The 26,299-nt window shown below is 37.9% G+C and overlaps 1 protein-coding gene across 2 annotated transcripts in view; it reads right to left on the reverse strand.

Annotated features, from left to right (window-relative positions):
* dock1 (dedicator of cytokinesis 1) overlaps positions 1-26,299 on the reverse strand; it is a 258,880-nt gene that overhangs the window by 153,402 nt on the left and 79,179 nt on the right. For both annotated transcript variants that reach the window (XM_026915791.3, XM_026915792.3), the window contains exons 19-25: positions 22,129-22,226; positions 19,041-19,130; positions 17,056-17,156; positions 16,712-16,840; positions 13,630-13,738; positions 7,773-7,843; positions 3,330-3,436 (exon numbers count right to left, since the gene is read on the reverse strand). In XM_026915791.3, coding sequence (XP_026771592.2) covers positions 3,330-3,436; positions 7,773-7,843; positions 13,630-13,738; positions 16,712-16,840; positions 17,056-17,156; positions 19,041-19,130; positions 22,129-22,226 — 705 coding nt within the window. The remainder of the gene's footprint in view (positions 1-3,329; positions 3,437-7,772; positions 7,844-13,629; positions 13,739-16,711; positions 16,841-17,055; positions 17,157-19,040; positions 19,131-22,128; positions 22,227-26,299) is intronic.

The raw sequence follows: 26,299 nt of genomic DNA on the forward strand, positions 1-26,299 counted from the left end.
GCACAGTATTAAAATAGGTATGTTTCATTACACTATACCTCCAGTTCTCTTGGCAGAACAGACGGTCCTCTCTGCCAATCTGTCCTTCATGTTTTCCTCAAGAAACAACAGATTGCAAGTGAAAAAAATCATGTACTATGAGCAGTACAGCGATACTGCGATTTTTTTTTTTTATTATTATTATTTTTTTTTTAGACAAGTGGTTGTAGTGGTTGTTACATGCCCACAAGAGACAAACTACAAATGACCCGAGTTACTTAGGTTCGTACCGATAAACACAATGGCTGATGTACAGGATTAGCATCATGCAGAAACAGCACCTGTACCATAACTCTCATCTGAACATGTGTAAACACATACAGCTACTGGGGGGTTTATACACTCTGCAACAAGTAGCATGAGATTGTCCACCATCCACTTTTCTCCAAACACAGTCCCTGTCAAAGATTTTACACCCAGTTCTGTGCCACATTTTCATATTATCACATGCACATAGCCGCAGGGCTAAAAGGTTTAAAAGCATATAAAGCTCCCACATGGAGTGTTTTATGTCACATAGTTGCCTCTGTTTTATGGTAACAGCTTTCTGGGTCTGGACAGATACCATTTTATGAAGCTAAAACATATGTACACTGTAAAACCAGTGAAACAGCAGTGAAATTCAGGCCCTACTCACTCACTGTTCACTTTGTGTACTACTTAATTCAAGCTCAGTGACCTGAGTTCAGCCTTAGTTCCTCTCTTATTATATAATGTTTCACTGCAGCCCACTACTACATATCTTTTTTACTACTAAACACATCTGAAGGTTTTAAGAATCAAAGCAAACCTGAAACCTGAATGATCGCCATTTTACCATTCCAGTCTAGGAAAAAAACCACTATATATATATATATATATATATATATATAAAAAACTGAATTGTGTACTCTGTAAGCTTATTTTGTCTTCATAAAAGATAAAATAACCTAACATTCTTTTGCGGCACCTAGAATTTTTTTTTCAGCTGCCATATCGTCCTCCATTACCGTCACTCTTTTACAATTTTAAAAATGCAATGTAATGATCCATATTAGCAGTACATCAAGCACCACCAGCAAACTTTAATCTACACTCTTCTTGCTACTAGCTACTCAGTAATTGCTAATACACGTCCAGATCTTCCAAATCGTGCCTTAATTATAGCCCCAGAATCTGCAAAACTAACAAGTATCAGACGATACACTGGGTTACACCTATTAACAGTTTAGTCGTAAAACAGTCTCACTAAAAGATATCTGGAGCGCCACAAAGTACACAGGGTACGTGAAACTTTTACTAGGAAATGAGATTCTGCTGTCTGTTTGGTCATAATGGCCGCCATCACCAAGTCCTGCTTACCTTTTAAAATCACACAGGTAAATCCTAAGGCTTCCACTGAGCAACTGGTGGTGGTGTTTTTTTCAAGTCATTTCCAAGCAATAGTGTCATCTCGAATAAATATATTCCTTATTCATATTTAAGATAATACATTTCAGGTGTGCCAGATTCATTTGATTAACTCAATGAAAAAGAGATTCAGCAGCTTGTTTACAGCTTATTCTTTTTAAATTGGACATATTTATCTGGTTACCAGTGAGTTATGGTAAAAGGATGCTCTCTCTCAGGCATGGCCACGGTGTGTACAGTAATCTAATAAAGATTTACACTGGCTGGGGAATCCTATAGTAATTGCTTTGTGCCCAGCGATATTTATTAGCGAGGGAGAGTTTAAACTTCCGTGCTGCCTTTCTAGGTAAGGATGAATACAGCGACAGCAGAGCAGCTCATATTTATTCTTCTTGTTAATGTATTACTTCTCTAAAGAGCTGAAAATGTGGCAAGTGTCAATTGAGAAATTTTGTGGGCTTTCTCTTAGGGATACGTCCATATCGATACTATGTGTCTTTAGCCTAGTGTCCGTTGTCACATGAAGGAAGAGATGACACAAACTGCAAGAGATCTAAATGCATTTCATGACTATGGATTACAGCAAAGCAAACTGTGCTGTCTGAAAATATCAAGAGAAGGAACTACAGCATCTTTCCTACAAGTAACCTGATAAAACATCTAATGGTGTTTAAGCAGTATTTTTAAGAGCGATCACGAGGCCTGCTGACCTGAGTGGGCAGAGCAGCATCAGTGAGCATGGTGAAATGAACGCACGGTGCTGCGAATTGCGTGCACACACAAAGTTATTCACAAGCATGGAGCAAAGAAACTGTCTCACTGTCTCAATGGGGTGGGGGGGGGGGGGTGAGAAATAGATAGGTAGGTAGAAATAGAGAGATAAAGAGTGGAAGAGCAGTTCAGTTCTGCGAGCACTGAGACACGCATACTTCTTTTCCCTTTGCTGGTCAAGGTCTAGACTTTGCATGAAAGTGCAAGTCATGGCACTTCGCACTATTAAAGTCACTGTTCAAATGAAATGACATTAAAGAATAAAATTCACCACGAGGAGTTCATTGCCAACGCATTCACAGCAACACAATCAGAACTAGATAAAATGTTCCATGAGGCCCCCCCGAGTGTGTAATACTGAGTAGTTTACTCTGTATCTCTATCAATGAGTATGAAAAACATGTACTAGAACTTTGCAAGATGCATCCCTACTTTCTGATAATGAAAAATAAATCTAGTTCTCTATTAGACTACATGATATTTAGCAAACACCAGAAGCTACGTTGTTTTACAGTTACATTATCGTGATTGTGACTCAGCAGGGTTTTTGTGTATCCTGGAGATATAAAACCTTGAGACTTAAAATCTTAATCCCTTCCCAAAAAAAAAAAACTGTCAGTTAAAGCCCACAGCAGCAAGAGGATATATTTCCAGTTTTGTGACAATTCAATAATATAAACACCCTAAAAGTTTTATATGATGATAAAAAAAAGTCTGTTTACCAGTGAGACAAATCTAGTAGCACCAAAAGAAAGAATGAGAAATAAAATATGATAACTTTTGGTGGTTTGGTGGATAAATATCTTTGGCGGGCATTTTAGCCCTGAAGGTATTTAACCCCACAACACTCTATTAACCTTGTTGCTGACTTCCGAATTTCACAAACCCCATCACATCATCACACACAGTGCAGCATGAAAGAACTGACACACAGGCAATATCCAACCTCAGCATTTCTCTCTCAGAAAGAAAAAAAAAAAGCCTATACATGACTACAGCAAGTCCCTGGGAACGAAAATAAATACTGAGCGTATGCATAAACGCCTGCATATATGCCCAGCGTGATTAGCATCATCACACGCTCCACTCTCTCGGTGACCTTTAGTGGGCTTTAGAGTGTGTTTGCGTACCATGTTGAGTGAAGAGGTCACTGTGGACGATGTCGATCATGCAGTAGAGCTTCTGCTTGACCAAGCGACCTGGTGGCACCTTCAGGATGAACTCGCTGAACAGTTTACTGAAGAGACAGAGACACATAGACGATAAAAATTATCATCATCATTACTACAGGTATATGTTTGAATGGCAAAAACATTAGTCCCAAGTACACACAAATATATGAACTCCTGTGTATGTTCAGTTTCAGGATTTGATTTTAAAAAAATAATAATAAATTAAAAAAATAAAAAGGCAAAATTAGTGAATTACCAAATGTAAAATTGAAGGCTACAACTAACAAAAATTCTTGAAGATTATGAGGACAGCATGGAAATACTTTTGAAATTAACTCAACAACACTGATAATAATAATAATAATAATAATAATAATAATAATAATAATAATAATAATAATAATAATAATGCATTTAATTTATTGTAAATTATTATTTATGTATTTATTTATTATTGTTGTTGTTGATAATATGAATTATAATTTACATTTAAGTAGAGGGCCCATAGCTCTGGCGAACATTTAAAGGAAATTGTACAAACTGTCTGAAGAGAGTATTTAAATGTTTGATATAAAACCTGACTCGCAGGTGACTCGCATATTCCTGCCACTGCTTATCTGCTTTTTCCTGCGCCTAAGCAGCTAAGACTTGTCAAAATCTTTTTCTCCTGTGGCATTGTGTTGCTTCTCTTAGATGAGCTGACTGCATCGCTGACCAACATCACAATCGCCGCAACACCTTTGTTATTAAAACAACACCTTTTTTATTTGTATTATATATTTCCAACACATCAACTGGTCAAATGAGCGTAGGGAGAGCGAGAGCATTGAGCATGCAGAGGTCAGTCCCACAGCAGTGGGAAAAACAAAGGTCAATGTTACACACAGGAATGCTGTGTTTATGTTGTACAAGCCTGTGTTCAGTTGTAACAGCATGGCAGAAACAACAGGAGTGGAAAATAATTCATGCTCTGTTTTGCATGTGCCATCCACACTTGAGTGTGAAAATGTTTTCAAATTTATCCATGCCTGGGACAATTTTTAAAAAGATGTGTTTCCAGTGGTCAAAAAAGAATCACCATTTTGGTCAGAATGAATAAAAACAGGCATTTTAATTTTAATCTATCCACATTAATGTGCGCAACTGTCGAGACATAAGCTAACAAATTTCTAATTTGTTACAGGAACCTATTTTATTTTATTTTATAAGATTTCTTTAAATCAATCACTTTAAGCTTTAGGATTTTCTGTGAAAGTGGGTCGTAATGTGTAGCAGGATGCATTGTGTTTGCAGATGGATTACACAATGGATTAAACCATTAAACTCCTAAACACACCACAGACCCAGTCCTGTGTGTGAGTCTAAGACAGCCCTGTTGTGACTGTTTGTACACTCAAATAAACACTGATAGCTCCACATTGAGCACTGTTGGGCATGGCACAGTTTCAGCACTGATCTGGCAGCTGGACCACGCTCTCAGCACAACACAGTGCAGAGTGTAGACCGTCTTCCCCAACAGCGGGTGTTAGCAGTAAGATGTTTAAAAAAAATAAAATTAAAAAAAAAAGGAAACAAAAAAAGGATGAAGAGTGTTGGAGAGGCTCTTAGCTGCTGTAACAATGTTTACAGGAAAACAAACTTGCCACCACTAAATCATTCATGCACTCTGTTAAAATAAAAAAAAACCTAATGGGTCCTCTGTGTATGTGTGTATCAACTGTCCCTCAGCGATTGTCTCTCAGTTCACAGTGGAGAGAAAATAAGCCAGTGCAATCTGTGTATGCGGGCTTCTAAACACCCTGCACAGGAGCCTTGGGCAGCTACACACACACACACCAACCCAGCCACATATACACAATCCCTTAGAGGCCATGCCACAGGGGAAGTGTGTGAATGCATGAGTGTTTGTAAAGAGAGGGAGTCTGATTATGCATTAGACTTAATGTTTAATGTATTTAGGTTAAAGGCCCAATCAGAGCCAGTGTGACTCCCAGCCAGATGGTCGATATACAGTAAATCTGATTCAAGCTCTTGGCCAGGAAACACTGAGCTGGATGGAGGATGATTATGTGGATTTTTCATCTATTAGAGCTTTCTCAGAAGAGACCTAGGTTAAGACCTATGCAGTACTGGCTGTATTTTCACACAATCGTGCTTCAGTTCGCCAATAAAAAAATTCTGTCCATCTCTCTTTTCATTTCTCCTTCAACAACAGACCCATTATGAGGAATCTGGTTTACCTAGTAGACCTTAGTGGGGGAAGACAATACGCAAGCAATAAAAACTTTAAGACATTCTGTTATAGGAAAATAATCCATGACAGGAAAAAAGAGCTATCCGCCCCCTTCCACATATATTCACTAACGTGAAGTCATTTACTTTCCTGTAACAGGAAGTATTATTATTACACCCTATTACTCTTACTGTAACATGCTCGAAGGAATGCGCTCTCCACATTCTTCTGCATGCATGACTTCACAGACACCCACGACTGACAGAGAAAAGAGTGTACGTCATCCTTCCCACCCTGAGAGCAGCCATGCTGGCCTAGCCCTGAATGGCTGTGGAATCATCGCAATTCAAATTGGTGATCTTCAGACGATAGGGAAAACGCTTTTCTCTTGAGCCATTCGGTAGCCTCCTACACCTATAACGCAGCAATTTGCCAAAGCTTCCAATTTTTAATTTATTAAAGAATGCCCTGTGTTCCCATGGCAACATGGTAGTGATAAACCAGAGTGAATTAAAATAAAAAAAGAACATTTAAGTATATGTGTTCATGTGTGTTTGTGTGCGCGAATGAAATCAGCCACTTAGACAAGCCAAGGGCTAAAGATAATTCCATAATGAGAGGAAAAGCAGCTATGACAGCAGATTTTCTTTCAAAGGGCCATTTAAGAGCCCAAACTAAATGAGCATTTCTTTTTTTCTTTCCCCCATAAAATCACAAGAACGAGGAGCGCCTAATTTGTCAAATTTGCAGAATGTAAATCCTATCTTCAGCCTTGATTTAATTTACGGCCCTTGTGGCTGCATTCGCTGAGGGCTGAGAGACGGGCGAGCTGTAGAGAAGCGTGCATTACATTGTATTACATCCCTCTTTACAATCAGCACACCAGCACCACATAATTATGTCTCTGAGTGAAAATACATTGAGACCACGATCCACTGTTTCTTTTTATTACACAACTTCTTTCCTTGATATCATAGTATTGTTACATTAAGCTATATTGCCAATTTAATTACATTTTCCCAGAAGATATGATCAGCCTTAAAGCTAACAGGACAGATAATATGAAGATTACACAACAATACTAACCATCACACACTTTGTATTTGCATGGATAAGTGAGGATACCATTACTAAGTACACTTCTTGCCAGGGTACCTAGAAGACTGGTCCTCAAAGTGGGGTCAGGGGACCACCAGGTAGTCTGTGTTTTTTTTTTTTTCCCTAATGATGGAGATCACGAACCACCATTATCAAAATTATATTTAATTATATTTGAGTTTTTATTTATTATTATACTTTGTAGCCTATATGACTTGAGGGCCCCTGGAGGACTAGTGGTTAGGCCAGAGCGCTCTCACCCGGTCCCAAGCCCGGATCAAAATTGGGGAGGGTTGCATCAGGAAGGGCACCCGGTGTAAAAACTACACGGTGGCGACTCCTAACAGGAGCAGCCGAAAGAAGAACAACAACAAGAGCCTATTCGACTGGAGATGGTGGAAAGTTCAGGAATTAAAGCTCTTTGTCTCAAACAAATAGCCAAGATATTATTATACACATTTAAATAATGACACTCCTATCTTAAGATTAGGATTATGTTTAGAGTGGATTCATGAAATTTATTTTACAATTCAAGGGTTCGGTGGCTGCAAAAAGTTTAAGAACCCCTTACCTAGAAAACAGAGCAGGGACAAAATGGGGTCAAGTAGCCACTGAAGTAGCCATGAGTCAGACAACAACCATTTAAAGAAAAAAAAAAATAGATCACTGGGATCACTTTTTAAACAGACCATGCAGTAAAGTGAGCTTCAGTAGTGTCTCTTAACATTCCCATAGATTACAATCCCAGAAAGTTCTGGGTTAAAGTAAACTCTAAAGCTCCTCCATTACTGTTAATATTGTTGCTGTTTACTAGTAGCACTTGTGTCACACGCAAAATGATGTCACCACCTCACAACATTCAGATTACTCGTCTGATTATTATTATTTTTTTTTTTACTAGAACAGTTATGTAATGGGAAGCAGGGTACCAGGGAACCAGGGTGTACAGCAAGTGCTGGGTTTGGTTAGTAATTGTACCACGCTGTGTGACTGAAAAGTGTTATTAAACAAAGAAAATTATATTAGCATAGTATTTGTGCATCTTGTACATATGATAAACATTAACCCACCTGAGCTCTTTTGGGTCAAAGACCAGTTTGACATCATTGACAATGGTAGGAACATATTTCAACGCCGCACCCTGGAGATAAGAGAAGACATATTCACCATCAAAAATTCCAAGTAGACAATACAAAGAAGAATGAATGTAACAGTGACTTTCTGTTAGCTTCCAATGAAATTCACTGATCAAAAAAATTGGTTAATATTCAGGGAGAGATGAGAAAATAATAAAACAAGAAAATCTGTGTGATGTTAGAATTTGCAAATAGTGTAGAGAAAACAAATCAACAGAACATTCTCACTGTTTACAAATTGACAGAGACTGTGAATATTATTTTCACAAATCCATCCACGGTCTCCAAACCCCACGCTGAAGAGCTCCCTAACTGGATTCTTCCTCGATGCTTTGTTGCCCAAACGAGTCAGTCAATAACTCTGCGAGTCCCCATGCTGAGCACATAGATTCACGAGCTGTAAATAAGCCTTCACACACTGACAATCAATAGCAGTGGAGCGGCTGATGAAGGGTCCAGTATTTTTACCTCTCTCCCTGCTGCTCATGTGCATTTCATAAGTCCATGTAATATATTTTCATTTCTACAGCCATTTTATGATACAGGGCTTTTAGACAGAGACCTATAAGAAGTCAAATCTATGGAGGAGTTTGCAAATGATATTAACTACAGAAGGGTGATGAAATAAAGGAAAATCCAACAAAGTGTCTTAAGTAAGGTGTTGGGCCACCACCAGAACGACTTCAGTGCACCTTGCCAGAGATTCGACAAGTCTATGGAATTGTACAGGAGAAATGAACACCGTTCCAAAAGATGTTCCTTTGGTGTTTTGGTAATGGTGTTAGAGAGTGCTGTCTAACGCATCCCTCCAAACTCTCCTATAGGTGTTCAACTGAGTTGAGATCTGGTGACTGTGAAGGCCATGGCATCTGATTTACTTCGTTTTTATCCATTCACCATTCAGTGAATGAGGGCGGAGTCATCCTGGAAGAGACTGCTCACATCATGGTAGAAATGTTTCATCAGAGGATAAATGTGATCAGTCAAAAGAACTGTCATCTTTGGACAAGTGGACAAACCAACAGGCAAAATAAATAAATGCCAGAGCCACCAGATTTTCCTTTAATTTGTCACCCATCTGTACTTCTGTCCTTTAAGATCTATAGTTTATATTCGGTGCTGCTTTCTGTTGATATTTGTAACATAATATTAAAGGTGTGTGAGAGCTGAAGGGAGGGCAGGAGGGAGAAAGGAATGAGGGAAAGAATTATTTGTTTCTGGGTTAACTGGGGGATTTGAGTTCAACACAATTTTTTTTTTAAAGAATTTTTGTCAGTATTACAAAAATTTTAGTAGCAAACCAGTGCTGTTATAATGACAATAACAATAACTACACAACTACTCAGCCAAACAAATAACCAACCAATCAAACTGATGGATGGATGGATGGATGTTTGTGTTTTAAATGGGGTTTTGAGTGAAACACAATTCTAATTCTTAAAAAAAAAAATTAAGAACTTCTTGGTAGCAAACTACTGCTGTATTAATGAAAATAACAATAACTGCCTACCCAAACAACTAACCAAACAACCAAATGGATGGATGAATATTATAAATTATAACATTATAAATTATATACTATAGCCAGTTATGTTTCACGATTTCTTACTTTGTTTGTGAGGCCTTTTGAAATGTAACATATTAAGTTTATTATTTCGTGGTAGACAGACATAATATTTTGAGAAATAGTACTGATAGTAGGTACCTTCAACAGGAATGAGAGACTTTGGTCTCAAGCCTTACTAGCTATTCAAATGTATCACAATAATGGGCTGGTATAGTAAATGTAAAACCAATTACATTTGCAATAAAAATTTACTGTTTTGTTATATACACCAATCAGCCATAACATAAAAACCACTGACAGCTGAAATGAATAACATTGATTATCTCGTTACAGTGGTACTTGTCAAGGGGTGGGATATATTAGGCAGCAAGTGAACAGTCAGTTTTCAAGGTTGATGTCTTGGAAGCAAATAAAGTAGGCAAGTGTAAGGATCTGAGCAACTTTGACGAGGGTCAAACTGTGATGGCTAGACGACTGGGTCAGAGCATCTCCAAAACAGCATGTCTTGTGGGGTGTTCCCGGTATGCAGTGGTCCGTAGAAGAGCTACTGCAGCACAAACTGCTGAAAAAATTAATGCTGGCTATGATGGAAAGGAGTCAGAACACACAGTGCATCACAGCTTGCTGCATATGGCCACAGAGAGGTCAAACAGCCCATGCTGACCCCTGTCCACCATCGAAAGCGTCTACAATGGGCAAGTGAGCATCAGAACTGGAGCATGGAGCAAGGCCTGGTCTGATAAATCACATTTTCTTTTACATCATGAGGATGGCCAGGTGTGTGTGCATCATTTACTTGGGGAAGAGATGGCACCAGGATGCACTATGGGAAGAAGGCAAGCTGGTGGAGGCAGTGAGATGCTCTGGAATGGTTTGGGGTACATGATAAAGAGTTCAAGGTGTTGGTCTCCAAATTCCCCAGATCTCAATCTGATCAAGCATCTGTGGGATGTGCTGAACAAACAAGTCCGATCCATGGAGGCCCCACCTCGCAACTTACAGGATCTGCTGCTAACGTCTTAGTGCCAGATACCACAGCACACCTTCAGAGGTCTTGTGGAGTCCCTGCCTTGACAGGTCAGAGCTGTTTTAGCAGCACAAGGGGGACCTACACAATATTAGGCAGGTGGTTTTAATGCTATGGCTGTTCAGTGCATATATATATATATATATATATATATATATATATATATATATATATGCTTCATTATATTCATATTCACTTCATATATATACATATGAAGTGTCCACCATAATACTGTACCTGATAAATATTGCAGTATATCATTACCTACTGATATTTCACCACACACAAATAAATACAAGGTGGAAAACCTGCAGTCCTTAACAAATGTAAACCAAGTGTCCCTGCTTAAGGATACAGTATTGATTTTCACGCCATGACACACTGGAACAAAGGTGTTGCGAGGGAGGGGAGCCTGGAGCTTGTTTCAGAAATGAGGCAGTTATTTTTTTTCTAAGCAAATCAACAAACAGCGCAGATGTGATGAGGAAATCAATCGGACCTGCTTGAAGCCACAGCCGAAACTACGCTGAATATTCAAGGCAGAGAAGTTCATGATGGGGAATGAGTTTATGAAATACAATTTCATACATGTTGGGGTTACTGATTACCGTCAGTCATGAATAGAACGTAGCTGCTATGTTTCAGAAAGAAGCTAGCATGTTTATTTCTTTCCCTGTGTCTTTGGAAAAGTGAATCCGTTGCCTGTGGTGAACAGGTGAGAATAAATTGCAGGCTGTGATGCTCATCTCCTGGCCCGGGGTCTGGTTTAACGATCATTAACACAGGAGCTTTGAGTGGGAATCTACAAAGAGCAGCAACAGCGTAAGAGGCTTGTGAAGGTTCTCCTTTGATGGGATCTCTCTCTCTCTCTCTCTCTCTCCACTTTGATACAGATTTGATTTGACTGAAGTGGCAGCTTTGAAATGAGGGCAGCTCGAGTGTTTACCTTTGAAAACTAAAGAACCAAATTACATCAGAGTCTCCGGAGCCCGCCTCCGGCAGGTATTGCCCTGTGAATGATAAGGTGCCACTCGCTTTTAGTGCTCTGTAATCAAGATTTTGTGCCTGTTTGCTGCCACCATATATACTGCAGTGTTGAGGAGTGAAGTCTTGTTAGAAAAGTGCAGGAGCAGTTAGAACAAACCTTAATGGAGGAGGTATATAGGCTGCTGGTAGGAAAATGGGAGCAAAACAATTTCACTAAAGACGAGAATGCAAGAAAGAGGAGATGAAAGAAAAAAGGCAAAGTGTGGGAGGCAGAGTGTGAGAAAGGAAGGAAGGAAGGAAGGAAAGAATGAAAGAAGGAAGGAATGGTCAGAGGAAATAAAGAAGGTGGACAAAGGTGGAAAGGGGTCAAAGAGGTCTGGGGAAGGAAGGAAGGAAGTAAGTAAGTAAGGAAGGAAGGAAGGAAGGAAGGAAGGAAAGAAGGAAGGAAGGAAGGACTGGGATATTAAACGGGTGAGACAGAAAGGACAGAACATAAGAACATAAGTTTTCTTTCGCATTTTTTTTCTTTCCTCAATCAGGATGTGAGATGAATTATTTCATTTCTCTAAAACAACCTCCTTCTTTCTTTCAGCTGTATCGAATAAGGAGCATAGAATGGAAATTAATTACATGTCCTGCTACAGGATTCCTTTAAATGTGACTCTTCTTACTGTTACACTGTTACGCAAACAGTGTGAAGATGACAACACTTGTGTTAGGATTCAAGGCTATAAAGTTAGAAGACAAACTGACAGAACAGAAGAAATAGGAAAAGCAATAGCAGAATACCTTGAGGAGCAGCTAAAGAGGATGAGTCCACGAGTGAGGAGCACGAAGAGAAAACAGATAAAGAGAAAAACAGGGAGAAAAGAGGACAGACACAGATCAGACAGAAAACAGCAGAATCCTAAACACAGCCAGCATGCATCACTCTGCAGCATAAAAGATGAAGAACACAAAGCACTAAGACAATATTCAAAGCAGTGCATTTCGCAGTGAAGCACGCACACACACACACACACACACACACACACACACACACACACACAGGACAGATAATTTCACACTCAGAGATGATTAAAACTAGTTATATAATTCATATCCCTATTTGTACAGGCATGAGTGGAGACGCAACAAAATGTCAGGTATTCAAATCATGGAGGTCTGGTTTTTGCATGTATACATTTTGAATCTGTTCCAGTATAAATAGATATAAATTTGAATCCAAAAAAGGAGACGTTTAGTGAAAAGAATTAATGTACACAATTTTTCACTATGTTCGCAAACATAGTCAATCAGCTCAGACATGTTTGATATCTGACCTTTCATCCTTCAGAGTGCCAGAGCAAGTAATGGTGTAATGGAAATCTATCCATTACACCGAACCTATCCATTTTTCAATATTGGAATCCATACCACCGAAAAATTAATACAGACTTGATGTGGTTTTGGAGACAAAATGTATATATGGCCATGTATTTAAAAGTCTTTTTAAGCACGCATATGAAAATCTGGCCGTGCATTTAGGATTTTAAATGATTTTCTGCGAGAAAAACCTCCTTTACTTGTTCACTACATTTGCCTTGTAGCTCTAAAACACTGATCGTGTCTAATCGACTGTCGATTTGATTTTCTGCCAAATCTTTAATCCTGCGTTGGGGCTGCTGTTTCATCGATGTGAAATGGTATTACAAAACCTTGGATTTGTTTTGGTAAAACACATTTCTTTCTTCCTAGAAGTAGGAGTAGGAAATGCGGCAAAAATATAAAATTCTGATAATTGAAGACATCATTATGTTAATTCACTTTGGCTAGGCTTCCCTAAGAAAAGTATTGAAAGAGAAAAACAAAACAATTTCAGTATCCAAACACCCACATTTGTACAATGGCTAAAATTACAACAGCACTGATATCTATGAAACGTAGAATGTTTGTTTATCATGATATCAAAATCACACATTGTCACATTGTCCAGTCCTAAGTAGAAGTGCACTAATGCTTTTTTTTTTTGACCATGATGGCTTAAAAGTCAGGCATTTTAAAGCATACACAGGGCAGGAAAGGGCTCATGACTTGCTTAAAGACCCGACATCAGGCTCTACGAAAGATCTGTGAGTTCAAACTGGAGAAATTCCTTGAGATCCCCTACTAAATGAGCATAGACATTTGCGTGATACGCATCATCAGAAAGCGACTGTGTGCTCATGTACCTTGACCATGCTGGTGCTCTCAGCGTCACTGTTCATCATGATGCTGAATGAGGTGAAGAGATTCCTCACGGACTCCATGAAGTCTGATTCTCCTTTATTCTCATACAGCCTATTTGTGAAATCACACACACACACACACACACACACACACACACACACACAGAGACAAGCCATTTAAGCTGCGTGATAAACAAAACCTTATAAAACCTGGGATAAATACCAGCTGGTGGCATCCTTGTCCTCAGATGACAGTCTAGCCTGTGTGCGTGTGTGTGTGTTTGTGTGAGAGAGAGAGAGTGTGCACAGTATGCTAATGCAGCATATTAATATAACCTGACCACCAGTGTTACATTCAAAACAATGCTCCAGAACAGAAACGCACGTATATTTATCAAAATATGAGTAGGATCTGGGATACAGTCCATTAGTCTTCGGTTTTATTAAAATGCTGAAGATAATCACTTCTCTCGGGATGTCTGTGAAGTGATTTCAGACAGGATCGATGGCATCGGGGTGTAGCCCGGAGCTGAAGACTGAATTATTTAATCAAAGTGATTTCTGAAGAGTATAGACTTTACTAGTCTGGATTGCCTTACTCTATTTCACTTCATTTTACAAATCTTCTGAAATATTCTCATTTCATGTTGATTTTTCCTGGGATAGCATCACTTTAATGGCTATCACATTAATCTACTCATAAATTAATTAATTAATTAATACATTTTATGAAATATATAGCTAAATCCATGTGCCCTTAATGCTGGAAACAGAGCTTGTTTCAGGGCCAGAAAAATGCAAATCAGATGAAAAATCAAATCAAATGGAAGGAAAAAAAACAAGCCAGAACCTTTGCATAGAAATATTGTGAATCACAATATGAGAAAAACCTAACACTCTAAACACATGACTGGAAAATAAACCCAGTTCCCAAATATTATAAATAATCCCCATAACTGAAAACAACGGCAAACAGATTTCAAAGACATACACAGCAGCATAGGACCAGGTACGTTAAACCACTCTGCTGAAGGCTTTTAATGAATAAGCCAGAGAAAGGACAGTGTGTCCTCTCCCCGTGGGCCTGGAGCTCATCACTTCCTGTGAACTCAATTTATCTAGGGGTCATTACGCTACACAGCACCACCCCAAACACCGACCTGCAGCCTCCTCCATCGCCTGCCAGGCTGTTAGATACGAACCCTGTCAGTCAAGACAGAAGCTCCATTCCAGCCCAAGAAAGATCCAACATGAAACAGGGAAATAATGCAATTCCTCTGTAAATTAGAGTGTCGCTTTGGAATGGAGTGAAATGAGAAATTCTGGGTATTAGATTTACTCACAAAATCTACAAAAAATTTATACATATATATATATGTATATATGTGTGTGTGTGTGTGTGTGTATATACATATATACATATATATATATACATACACACATATATATATATATATATATATATATATATATATATATATATATATATATATATATATACAAAATATTTTAAATATTAAAATATTTAAATATTATATATATATATATATATATATATATATATATATATATATATATATATATATATATATATATATACATATATACATATATATATATATATATATATATATATATAATATTTAAATATTTTGTCATAAACCCTCAAACAGGAACACATTATGGGCATTTTAAGCAAAACTACTATTTGAATAAGCCAAGATATTATTCAGTGCTTCATTTTTAATGTTTGTATGTTTATCCATAGTTGCTACTGAAGCTACATTCACATAGTTTTCATTTTTTCAGAATTATTTGACTCCAGCCATGCACATTTCAGACACACCACCTTCATCTTTACTACTCAGCTACAGGGCAGCAAAATCAGATACAAAACATGATCTTCTGTAGATGTAGTATCATATCTGAATACCTGGTTAAGCACTTGAGGCACCAGAACTCCAATACTGAAGTTACTATTTGGGTATTCATTATACACTACACCCACATGAAGCTGGAGAGAAAATATGAAAAACAAAAACCATATTTAACCATAATTTTGATCCCGGATCATAAAAAATCTCCATCACCTCCACAGTGTGATTTACCTGAGATTGGATAATTTAATTAGAGCGGCCAGACAGCAGCTCTGCAGAGACTAGACATCAGAATCCGATCCCTAGCCAGCTGTCTACAGATGTAATGTGGGTTATTAAAGATGAAGCTAAGCCTGTGTTCGTAAAGTGGCTCAGAACAGGAGAACTGCTTCTGAACCAGTTTTCATTTTTAATTCATAGTACATTGTGATCAGTGATAAAACCCAGCCTGGTCCATGGGCAGCGAGATTTCATTTTTCACAGTTTCATTAAAGTTTCATTTTTAACAATGGACGCTTACCCAACAGAATGCCTTAATAAAAGCACTTCTTGTGTGCTTTTTGGAAAGGTTGGTATACTTATATTAAACACTCAGTAGAATTACTATTAGCGTAATAGCGCAATAAGAAGGCATGCATTACAGTGATTTTTCATGGTAAGGGTGTTCTTAGGCATGACACAAAGTGCAAGCCTTATTTGTGATAATTTTTTAAACAGCAACAAAAGCAATATGATAAAAATCCAGTGCTCAGTTGAATGCATTATTAATAATATTAAATTACAGTGCTGCAGGTGAAGTGGTATCATGCAAGATTCCCATTATTGAGACCTGGGTTCGATTCCTAGGCAGCGCACCGACTTTTCCAAAATTTCCCCTAGCAGATCAATAAAGTACATCTATCTATCTAGCTAGCCATTCTTACACCATGCAACATAGTCTGTTAACAGTAAGCCTGGGTTGCTAAGCAACATACAGGTCAAAGATTAGGGTATTATATGGAGAGAACAATGGCTTAAAAGTGTGCCGTATCTGTTGTTGTTTGTTTGTTTAAAACCAGAATTACATTAATGTAATGCAGTCACGGGCGTACGTATGTCAGACATTTTACAAAGATTTCAAACGCCATTGAGCCGATCAGATTTTAGAACGGAAAATATTCATTTTATAATCTGTCTCTGGAAACCCAAACATAGGAGAGGAAACGTACTGGTTGAAGAGGACCCGAGATCGCACGATGAACTTGAAGATGTACTCCAGAGCCTTCATGGCCTTCAGCAGCTGATCTGTCAACTTCTCGGCATGGTCCACGTAGTTCTTCAAAACCTTCGTCAGTTTCCTGATGAACACACACACACAAAAAACTCACACATGCCGCATTGAATACCTGAGTCTCACATCCACACTAGTATTATTACACTGTTAATTTAGCAGTTCCAGCTGGCGTTCCGATTAAAAGGTCATTTATAATGTGAGAATATTATGAAATTACTGCAGTTCACCAGGAGAAGCTTTTTTATTCAGCTGCTCATAATGATGAGGAGATTCACTCACGTGTAAGCCAGGGTGGCACTGAAGTGTTTCCGGATGTACGTCTCCAGAACAGGGTTAAAATGCTGGAACTTTCTGTCTGCTATCAATCCAATTATAAACACCTAGCCAAGACACAAAGTCTCATTAAAACATAACCCAGCAAAAATTAAGTTTTATTTTTTTTTTTAAAAAAATGAACCTAAAAGGGTGAAACAGTCAAAAACATGACTCAAAGTACTCAAAGGAAAGAAAAGTATGAGACTGAGAGAGAGTTACAGACTTTTACAGACTTTTTCAGCAAACATAAAGGCTGTTAATTTTACAGCACATAACTGATCAAAGACCACAACTCGAAACAAGTGGAAAACAGTGGTGATGATACTATGGTATACTCGATTCTGACTGGTCAGAAAGTGCTGATATAACAGCAGCTCTGAAAGTAGTGCCGGCTACCAGGATCACATTAATCATTCTAATGTGTTATTGTTTCAGTAGTAACAACTTATATAGGGCCTTGCATGGCAGATGCATAAACATCTGTAACTGTTAATAAGGTGAAGTTTTTGGAAGGAGTCTCCAGTGTCACAGATAATGTTTGAAACAGGAGAGCCTTCATTACAGAAGTCTTTACGTTTTCTCAATAACATGACAACCTGCATTTCTTGTCATGACTTCAAAAGACAAAAAAAAAAAAAAAAAAACAATTGGCTGGTGAGGGAATGGCTGTTTATGGTTACTATAACTTAAGTTACAACATGAGCTTGTTTTGAGGAAGTTCCACAACATTAAAGGTAACTGTAAGTGGATAAAGAGTATGACATGGTATTGTTTAATATATATATTTTTTTAAATATTAATGCTTGCAAAATCTCTATGGTATAAGAGGAATAAAACACTTCAGATGCATGCTGTTAGAGGAAAATATTCAACCTCAGGGTTTTAACAGTAACTCTGCTTAGTGTAGGGCTGCAAAACATCTCCCCTCCACTGATTGTTTTCCTATAACCGCACAGCCTTTTGCCTCTTTTATTCCTTTCTTAGAAAGCAATTTACAGTGTCTGCTTTCACACTGCAAAAACAACACTTCATATGACATGCATGGCTGAATACTGTACACTCAACTGATACAGAAACGTGAACAAAATTATATTAATACCTTAAAATAACACAACCAATGGTGCATAAAAGGCAGACCGTTTCTAAGCTTGGACACACAATAAAGAAGCAATACTGTTTACTAAGAGACAAGAAGCAAGTAGCAACCTGCCCAATTAGTGTGTCAGCATTCCATTAATCTTCTTGTGCGTGCATATGGGTGTGTGTTATGGTTATGAAAAACATGCCCAGAGCATATTTCACAAAGACAAGCATTTAATTATACATTTCAATAGCATTCTGGTAGAGTATCTTCAGCAAAGACTACACAACATAAGTGCAGAAAAGAAGAGAAGAAAATATTATATAGCACAGATAGAACCTACTGTACACTCAGAGTTCTGTTTATTTTCATATCATATTTGTTTACAGTTATGAGAAATAGACTAGCTTTTTTTAAGCACCAAATATCAGTATTATAATCATGAGTCTCAAAGCTAATAAGTGTTCTCATTTAATTTATGAACTAGTTTAATCGGTTTGCCTTTAAAGGGGCAGTTCGTAATTTTTGTATGTTCTCTGCTGTCTGTCAGGAAAACACTAACAATCCTCCCCCGTCCCCTGAAACAGTCTCATTCCATCTTTTCAAACTGTGCATGTCTGTATGAATTGCCTTTAAAGGAAAAGAGGCAAGGCTGAATGCTCTGATTTAGCTGGTGGCAGAGCTTATTTCAGGGCCAGAAAATGTAAATGATTTGAAACCAAAAATCTTGCTCTATCAGTTGTGTGGACATACTGTGCCTTGCAGTTTCTATAATAATATATCTGGAATTATATAATAATTATAGCTATAGAAACACTTTCATTAACAAACAGCTTTAATATGTGTATTATACTGAGGAAGCTCTTACCAAGGCATCAAACACCAGTGTGTCAAATGTGTCACTGTCAGAGTTTTCCATCATTATGTTGAATAAAGCATCCAGAGTGTCCTGCAAGAACTGGAACCACAAGAACAACATTTAAGGTAATTATTATGTGTTATATTTTATTATATTCAGGATCTCAGCTACTTGTTGAAAGCCATAGTTACAGAAATAACATGCTTTACATGATGATGCCTCAAATGCTGATGTGTTCAAATGGCATTCAGGAGATCTTACTGTTACAAAACTGCCTCAGGAGATCTTACTGCTACAAAATGTCATATATATATACACACATACATATACATATACACATATATATACATATATACACACACAAATATATATATATATATATATATGCATATTCGTTAGGCAGTAACCGGAAATGTGAAGCTGGTAATTAGACACAAGGTAGAGAAAATAAATTCATATTTCCAGGAAATTCTGTCTAAACCTTGTCTTAAAACGGAAGACAAAAATATGAGTTCAAAGGAGCCACAATAGCCAAAGAGGATGACAGGCAATGGCACGACTAACAACTGACATCCCAATTTAGTGCACTTTCTTGACACTAAAAACTATTTTATATTATATTATATATAATATTTAATATTTCATTTTTAATATTTAATTTTTATAAATATGTTCAACCTGCAACCTGTAATTGTAAACTGATATCTATTATTAGAAAAAGATAGAACAGTTTTGTAGGATCTTCGTGCAAGTAAAATTGCTCAAGATCAGTCAGTGTTTCAAATGAAGTCTTAAGCAATAGTGCACTTCATAGAATGTTTGGGACGCACCTGGTACATTGCTGCTAGACATACACAGACTGCACCAGTGAGCAACTATTTGTTCCCGTAAGCTACCATTTCCACAAGAATTGCTTAACCACACACAAGGCCACATGATCCTAATCTAGGAGTTATTTTAGTCCTGGTGTAAACACAATGTACAAGTTCAAACAGGTACAAATTGTGTAATAGGCAATTCCCTCCTTCTATGTGCTGTGAGAAGACAGATAACAAAAAGGTACTAAAGCTAACTTCAACTACATATGGCATGTATCCACAAATTGGACTCGTCAGATATTCAGGGAGAACTTTCTATATAATATTCTATAACTACATATACATATATACATATATATCTCCTTAGCCAGTAGCTCAATTTAACATACCTGCCATGTGTATGGACAGGCTTGAAAATCTACATTTATCGCACACTCACTTTGAGATAAACACTCGCCTACAGAAATAATGCTCATGTTTTATGTTTGCAACTCTATGTCTGCCTCTCATACATACAGTAAATCAGTGTGACCCACAGTGGCTTGACTTGGGATTAGAGCGCTCACAATGGAGGTCACAGTGGGGAGAAAATACATTTTTCTATTCCAGCAGGATCTCTCTCTTAACCGTCCTTCTCCCTTTGATTATCTATCATGTTCAAGCTGCGAGCTAAACCAGCCTGCTAGAACCACACAGAGATACAGTGTTGCTAGGAAACAAAGAGAACACAACTGTGTTATCTAACCCACAGAAGAGAACCTGTACAATGGAATGCTTCGAATGAAAATCTCTTCTCGGTGTAGTGCGGTTGTAATGAAAACTGGTGGATTCTGACAAAACTTGAGAAAGTGTTCTAGTTCATTTCCCACCATCTTAAGAGACAAAAACAGTAAAAGTGACAGCACTGTCATACTGGCACAAGACAACGTTAAGTTCAGCATATAAGTGGTGCTTGGATTAACAGTGTTCATTTGTCCACATAAAATGCTAAGGTTAAATGATGTGAACCTGCAGACAGTTTGGACAACTGGGCGGTTTATACTAAGTCAATACTGGAGTGCTCAAAACACATATCAACCATCAATCATTTCAGATTTCTGTGTTGACTAGCTCATCTGCAGTTTGTGTTTTTGTTTTGTTTTTTTTCTTGAGGCAAACAGGAAACCGCTATTCTGGCGTATTTCGAGCGATAACTCATAACTGTGGACATTGTTGTTAAATTACAGAGCTCCAAAACACAATGCATAAAAGGTTGGCAGGTCTGCTAAGCACTCAGCAAAAGACAGTGCTGACAGCCCCACTCTCAAGTACTTTTCGTTTCTGGTGGTACCACTCAGTAGTTACCAAAAAAAAAACATGGTGGTACCACTCAGTAGTTACCAAAAAAAAAAAAAAAACATAGAGCTATACTTATTGAACCAGTGGGCAAGAGAAAAAGCACAGTTCTCATTTTACAATGCTAAATGGGAGACTTTATTCAGGTAGGAAAAAAATGCCTTTACTCTCTAGAGCCACACCTTAAACTCCAACTCCAGTAAATATATATATATCTCCAGAGGCAATGTGTTACTCCTGCTCTGATTCTGTTCATTACTGAATGATTTAGCTTTTTTTTTTTGGCGAAAGCCAGCCATACCTGTCTAATACCTGTCTAGACTTGTACTAGAACATTGCTGAAACAAACATTGTTAAAACATCCAAAGTTGCTCTGCGAACAAAAAAAAAAAAAAAAAAAAAAAAAAAAAAAAAAAAAAAAATCGCATTTTGGCCTCTTTCCTGCTGTACTACTAGAGTCTCAAACAATTCTCCAGACACCCCAGTGGGATGAAACAAAGGAATGAGAGTCACTATATAACGTGCTTAGCAGCTAAATTGCTTTAACTCAACAATGTTCTGAAGAAAAAGTATGGATTAGATATTGCAAACGGAGGTTATAAAGTTATGTATACATAATATATCTTGTGATGATATTTATGTCCAAGATTCTCTCTCTTTTACCCAAAAATAAACTTTCAGCTGCAGTACTTTCATCAGAAATGGCCACTGGAAATGCTAATCAATAACACATATAAAAAGGCTTTTCAGAGTGATAGCATTAATATGCTCAGTGCCATCACTGAAATGAAAATGTTTTATGGGCACTTCATATTTTATATATCACTACATAACATCTTGCTATATATAAAGCCTGTTACATTAGAACCTCAGCCAATGAACTAAATCAGTAAACCTAGTCACTGATCTTCAGCGCTAAGGTCTTAGAAACAGCATGCACACACCTTGACCACCTCTCCTCCGTCCACCTTCATTAGCTGACGCAAGTTCTGCTGGAGCAGGCTGGTGTTCGAGCGCCATTTCAGCAAACCAAGCAGATCCACTACGAAAGAGAGAGAGATATTATGTTATAAATGACATCTTTTGCATACTTCTAGTGTTCCCACTGGGAAATTCAGTGAGATGTTGTGTCCAATTAATACCCACATGATGTACTTCTCTGGAACTACCAAAAACAGGAAGTGGTGGAACGCTGGGCACTTTTTGTACTCACTAAATTAGGCAGTTTTGTACAGCCTGCTCTATGAGATGGAAGGTTAGGAACCACCAGAACCTGATGAAGATATATTTTTAGAAAAAATAATCTTGACACATTATGCAAGAAGGCCAGAGACAAAGTTTGAAGGAAACATTTTTGGATTTTACAAGTGAAGGCAGCTCCGCTCTAGTGAGGCTCTGAGACCATATGGTGATTTGTCATTGTGTTAACCTTTAGTGTTCAAGATGTTACTACCTTACAAATATCCACATATCAAATGGTATACAATGCCTGGTTTGAGACATACCCAGAGAGATATCAAGTGAGTACTATTTCCATCAATTTCATTAAGCACTGTTTTTAGAAGTTCAGACTAGTGATGTGATTAAAGGAGCGCACACACACTCGTGGGAGTCAAGGCCAGCTTTAATTTTCCTTGATGTAAGTCTTCGTTCAAGACAGGATCTTCATTAGGCATTCAATGTTCTACACCACTGCAGCTACACAAGGACACGAGGACGTTTTCAAAGGACTCGCAATTTTTCACACGAGTACAGATGCACCCACACATGGTATGCGCAAAATTATTGTGTGACATGGAAAATAAATGAGCCAGTATTGTTACACTCCTGGAAACAAAGGTGCCAGATTGTACTTTTTCTTGTCACTGGGAGAGTACCATCAAGGGTATCTACCATCAATCTTTTGTAGCTGTAAAATGCAGCATTCACCTGGAAACATGAATGTCCAATATTTATTTATTTTATAGCTTTAGAAATAATTTAAGGTACATAATTGGACCTTAAGGAACACTTTACTCTAAAAGCTAAATATAGATACAAAACGTGCACCTTCCCAGGTAAAAGATACACACTAAAGGTAGAAAAGATGCATCATTGATGGTACTACCCCAGCAACAAGGAAAATTTGGTTTCTCTATTTCCGAGAGTGTACTTAGCAGCTTCCTGTTACCTTGTAAACATTTGGGCTAGCATGCTCACAGAAAAACACATGAAGCATGATGTTTAAAATGGTCTCACTTCTCCTGTATATATTAGGCAAGAATGGAGCTAGTCAATTAAGATTCATTACATGTAGCTTACAACTAACTAGGATGTTGAGCATTAGACCATGTAATGCAGCAGGGTTTCCCAATTCACAAGAACTCTGCATAATAATGTACCCTATTCCCATTTTCACTACCAACAGCAAAGCACATACCTGCTAAGGTGCATCATTTCAACTCTAACCTACTGCAATAGAACTGTGGGATTTCTATTCACACCCATTAAACTCCACTGTGTCTACAAAACACAAAATAGTGCACTATGTAGTGGATACGGTGTGGTTTTAAAAATCCAGGAACTCCCAGCATCACTGTTTCAGCTCTTCACCTCATTATTAAACGCTTCATATGCTGGGAGCAGGGAAACCTTGAAATTGTGAAGGGCAGTGGACCCCCAGGACTGTATTTATGAAAGCCTGTAATAAAGAATCCCACATCTATAACTGTTAGTAATAGTATCTATTGACTGCCATACAGCATCATAACTATAGCTCTCAAGGACATTATTTTATGGCCAGTGTAATTGCTGAACATTCCCAGCCCTCATTTTGTTTGTGCCTGCCAGTGCAATGGCCAATTTATCAAATGACTGTGCCGGGTTTAGATAAGGTCCTCAGGGTCATTTATGGAGCTTTAACTAAACCTTTGAAGCACACAAAGCTGGTAAATGCAGTCACCCACATCAAGAGATACAAACTACAATCGACATCAACGGAATTAATCTATTTGAGGCAACAAGGACATGTTGTGAGAGAAATGGGATGACTCGAAATTTTGTACCATAATTAATCAAATTTAAGTGTGTTTGTTTGGGGGGGTAAATAAAGAGTTGCTTAAAGATTTATATCCAATTTAGCTCCAGTAAAAATCAAGGCCCTGCATCCTCAGTGTGATGCTCGCTTTACCTTTTAACAATGGTGGTAGCTACGTTTCAAAATAGAACAAAGATACTGTTAAGCGTTTCTGACATGATACTCAGACATCCATCTCGTATCTGTTTTACAAATATGCATACATCTTAACCAAGGTTTCAATCCCCACAAACTGTGTGAAGCATGCAACTTTCCTCTGTCAAAACACAACCCATCCATCTTCTTCTTCTTCTTTTTTTTTTAAAAAAGCTGTCCAATTGTATTTCTCTCACACTTGCACATGAGTGAGACCTAAACTTTTGAGAAATCACTCCCCTAGAATTTAGTGTACTAGTGGAAATTTCCCGACCTGGATGGCTACAGAATGACAAATGTTTGTATTTTTGTTCACTTGATCAAAAGACTTTATGATTGGATGATGAATTCTGTAAGTTATATAACCTGGAACAGCACACCATCTTCCAAGACTAAAACTGCCCATAACAGCTCTGGGGAAAATGGCTTTACAAATGTGTAATCTTTCACAGAAACACTCTCCGCTTCAAGCTGGCATGTAGGCTAAAAGTTATGTGAGCTGTGAGCAGTAAAAAGTGATATCTGTACAGTTTAGGACTTTTTAAATGGATTCCACAGCTCCCATGTGGACCTTCATAACCATCCACCATGGCACATACAGCCATCTCTGTGATGGCAGGAGGGATTGACATTTAATGCTCGGCCCAACATGAGACCAAAGGAGCATAAATCTACAGAAGCGGGGAGGCGAGGTGAAGCAGTGTACACCAGCATACTTTGGTTTGAAGCTACTCAAACACTTATAGGGCAAGAGGGAAGTCTGCTCCATGGGGGTCTAAATCAAATTAAGGCTCAAGGCTTCAAACATTCACACTCACATGTACTGCTTTCTTCACCTAGCCACATCTCTCAAGACAGAAAATCACTATTAACCCTATTAATACGTGGACAATTTTTATGCGGTTTTGCCACTGTACACTGCCGAATTATCCACAGCCAAGTATTTAAATGCAAATACTTATACAAAATAAAGATCTTAACTAGAAAATTGTACTTTTTACACAACTTAAGGCTGGCATTCCTTATCATACCCATGTTTGGTTGAAACCCAACAGTGCTCATCACCCTGAGAATACCATCTCCACAGTGAAGCATGGTGGTGGCGGCATCACATTGCAGGGATGCTTTTCCTTTTCAGAGAATGGAAAACTAGTCAGAGATGAGGGAAAGATGGTTGAAGCCCCATTCAGGGCAATTCTAGAAGAAACCATCTACAAAACACCACTAGGTAATGCCCTATCTAGTGAGCATATAAGTTACTCAGATAGACATTTGGAATCTGGCCTAAATAACTTTACTTAGACATGAAGTCAAGTCTAGATGGCAGGTTTTTAATGAGGATACTGAGTCAGTATCAGTGACAAAATACATGAAAAAAAAAATGAATCTGAGTTTTTATCTTCCACGGTTTACATGACAAATACAATGCAGCACTGCTGCTAATGTTCACTCTGTCTGTGGCAGCATAAAATTGTAGGCTCATGAATATTCAAAAGCATTTAAATACTAAACTAATAAGTGATTATGCAGTGTTACAGCCTGCCAACCACACACACACGGCTGCAATTCCATTTCAAGGTGTCTATGAATGTTTATAGACACCTTGAAATGGACTGTAACGAGTGACCTTGGAATTATTGTTAATCTTCAATACAGTCAAAACAGATACAACATTGAAACCAAATACTTAATTATTAAACACTATCTCAATCGCTTTCTGTTTTCTGACATCTCGTTATACCTCTATCCAACTGCTCTTACCTCCTTTCTGTCTTGTTTTATGTTTAAATGTGATTGTTTGCGCATGACGATCATTCATTTGTTGTACAAGATTGTTGTTTGTGTGATTGTTTTATGAAATGTATGTGTGTAAAGATTGTTTATTTGTTGTGCAAGATGTTTGA

This window comes from Pangasianodon hypophthalmus, chromosome 12 (genome assembly GCF_027358585.1).
Source record: "Pangasianodon hypophthalmus isolate fPanHyp1 chromosome 12, fPanHyp1.pri, whole genome shotgun sequence".
NCBI lineage: Eukaryota > Metazoa > Chordata > Actinopteri > Siluriformes > Pangasiidae > Pangasianodon > Pangasianodon hypophthalmus.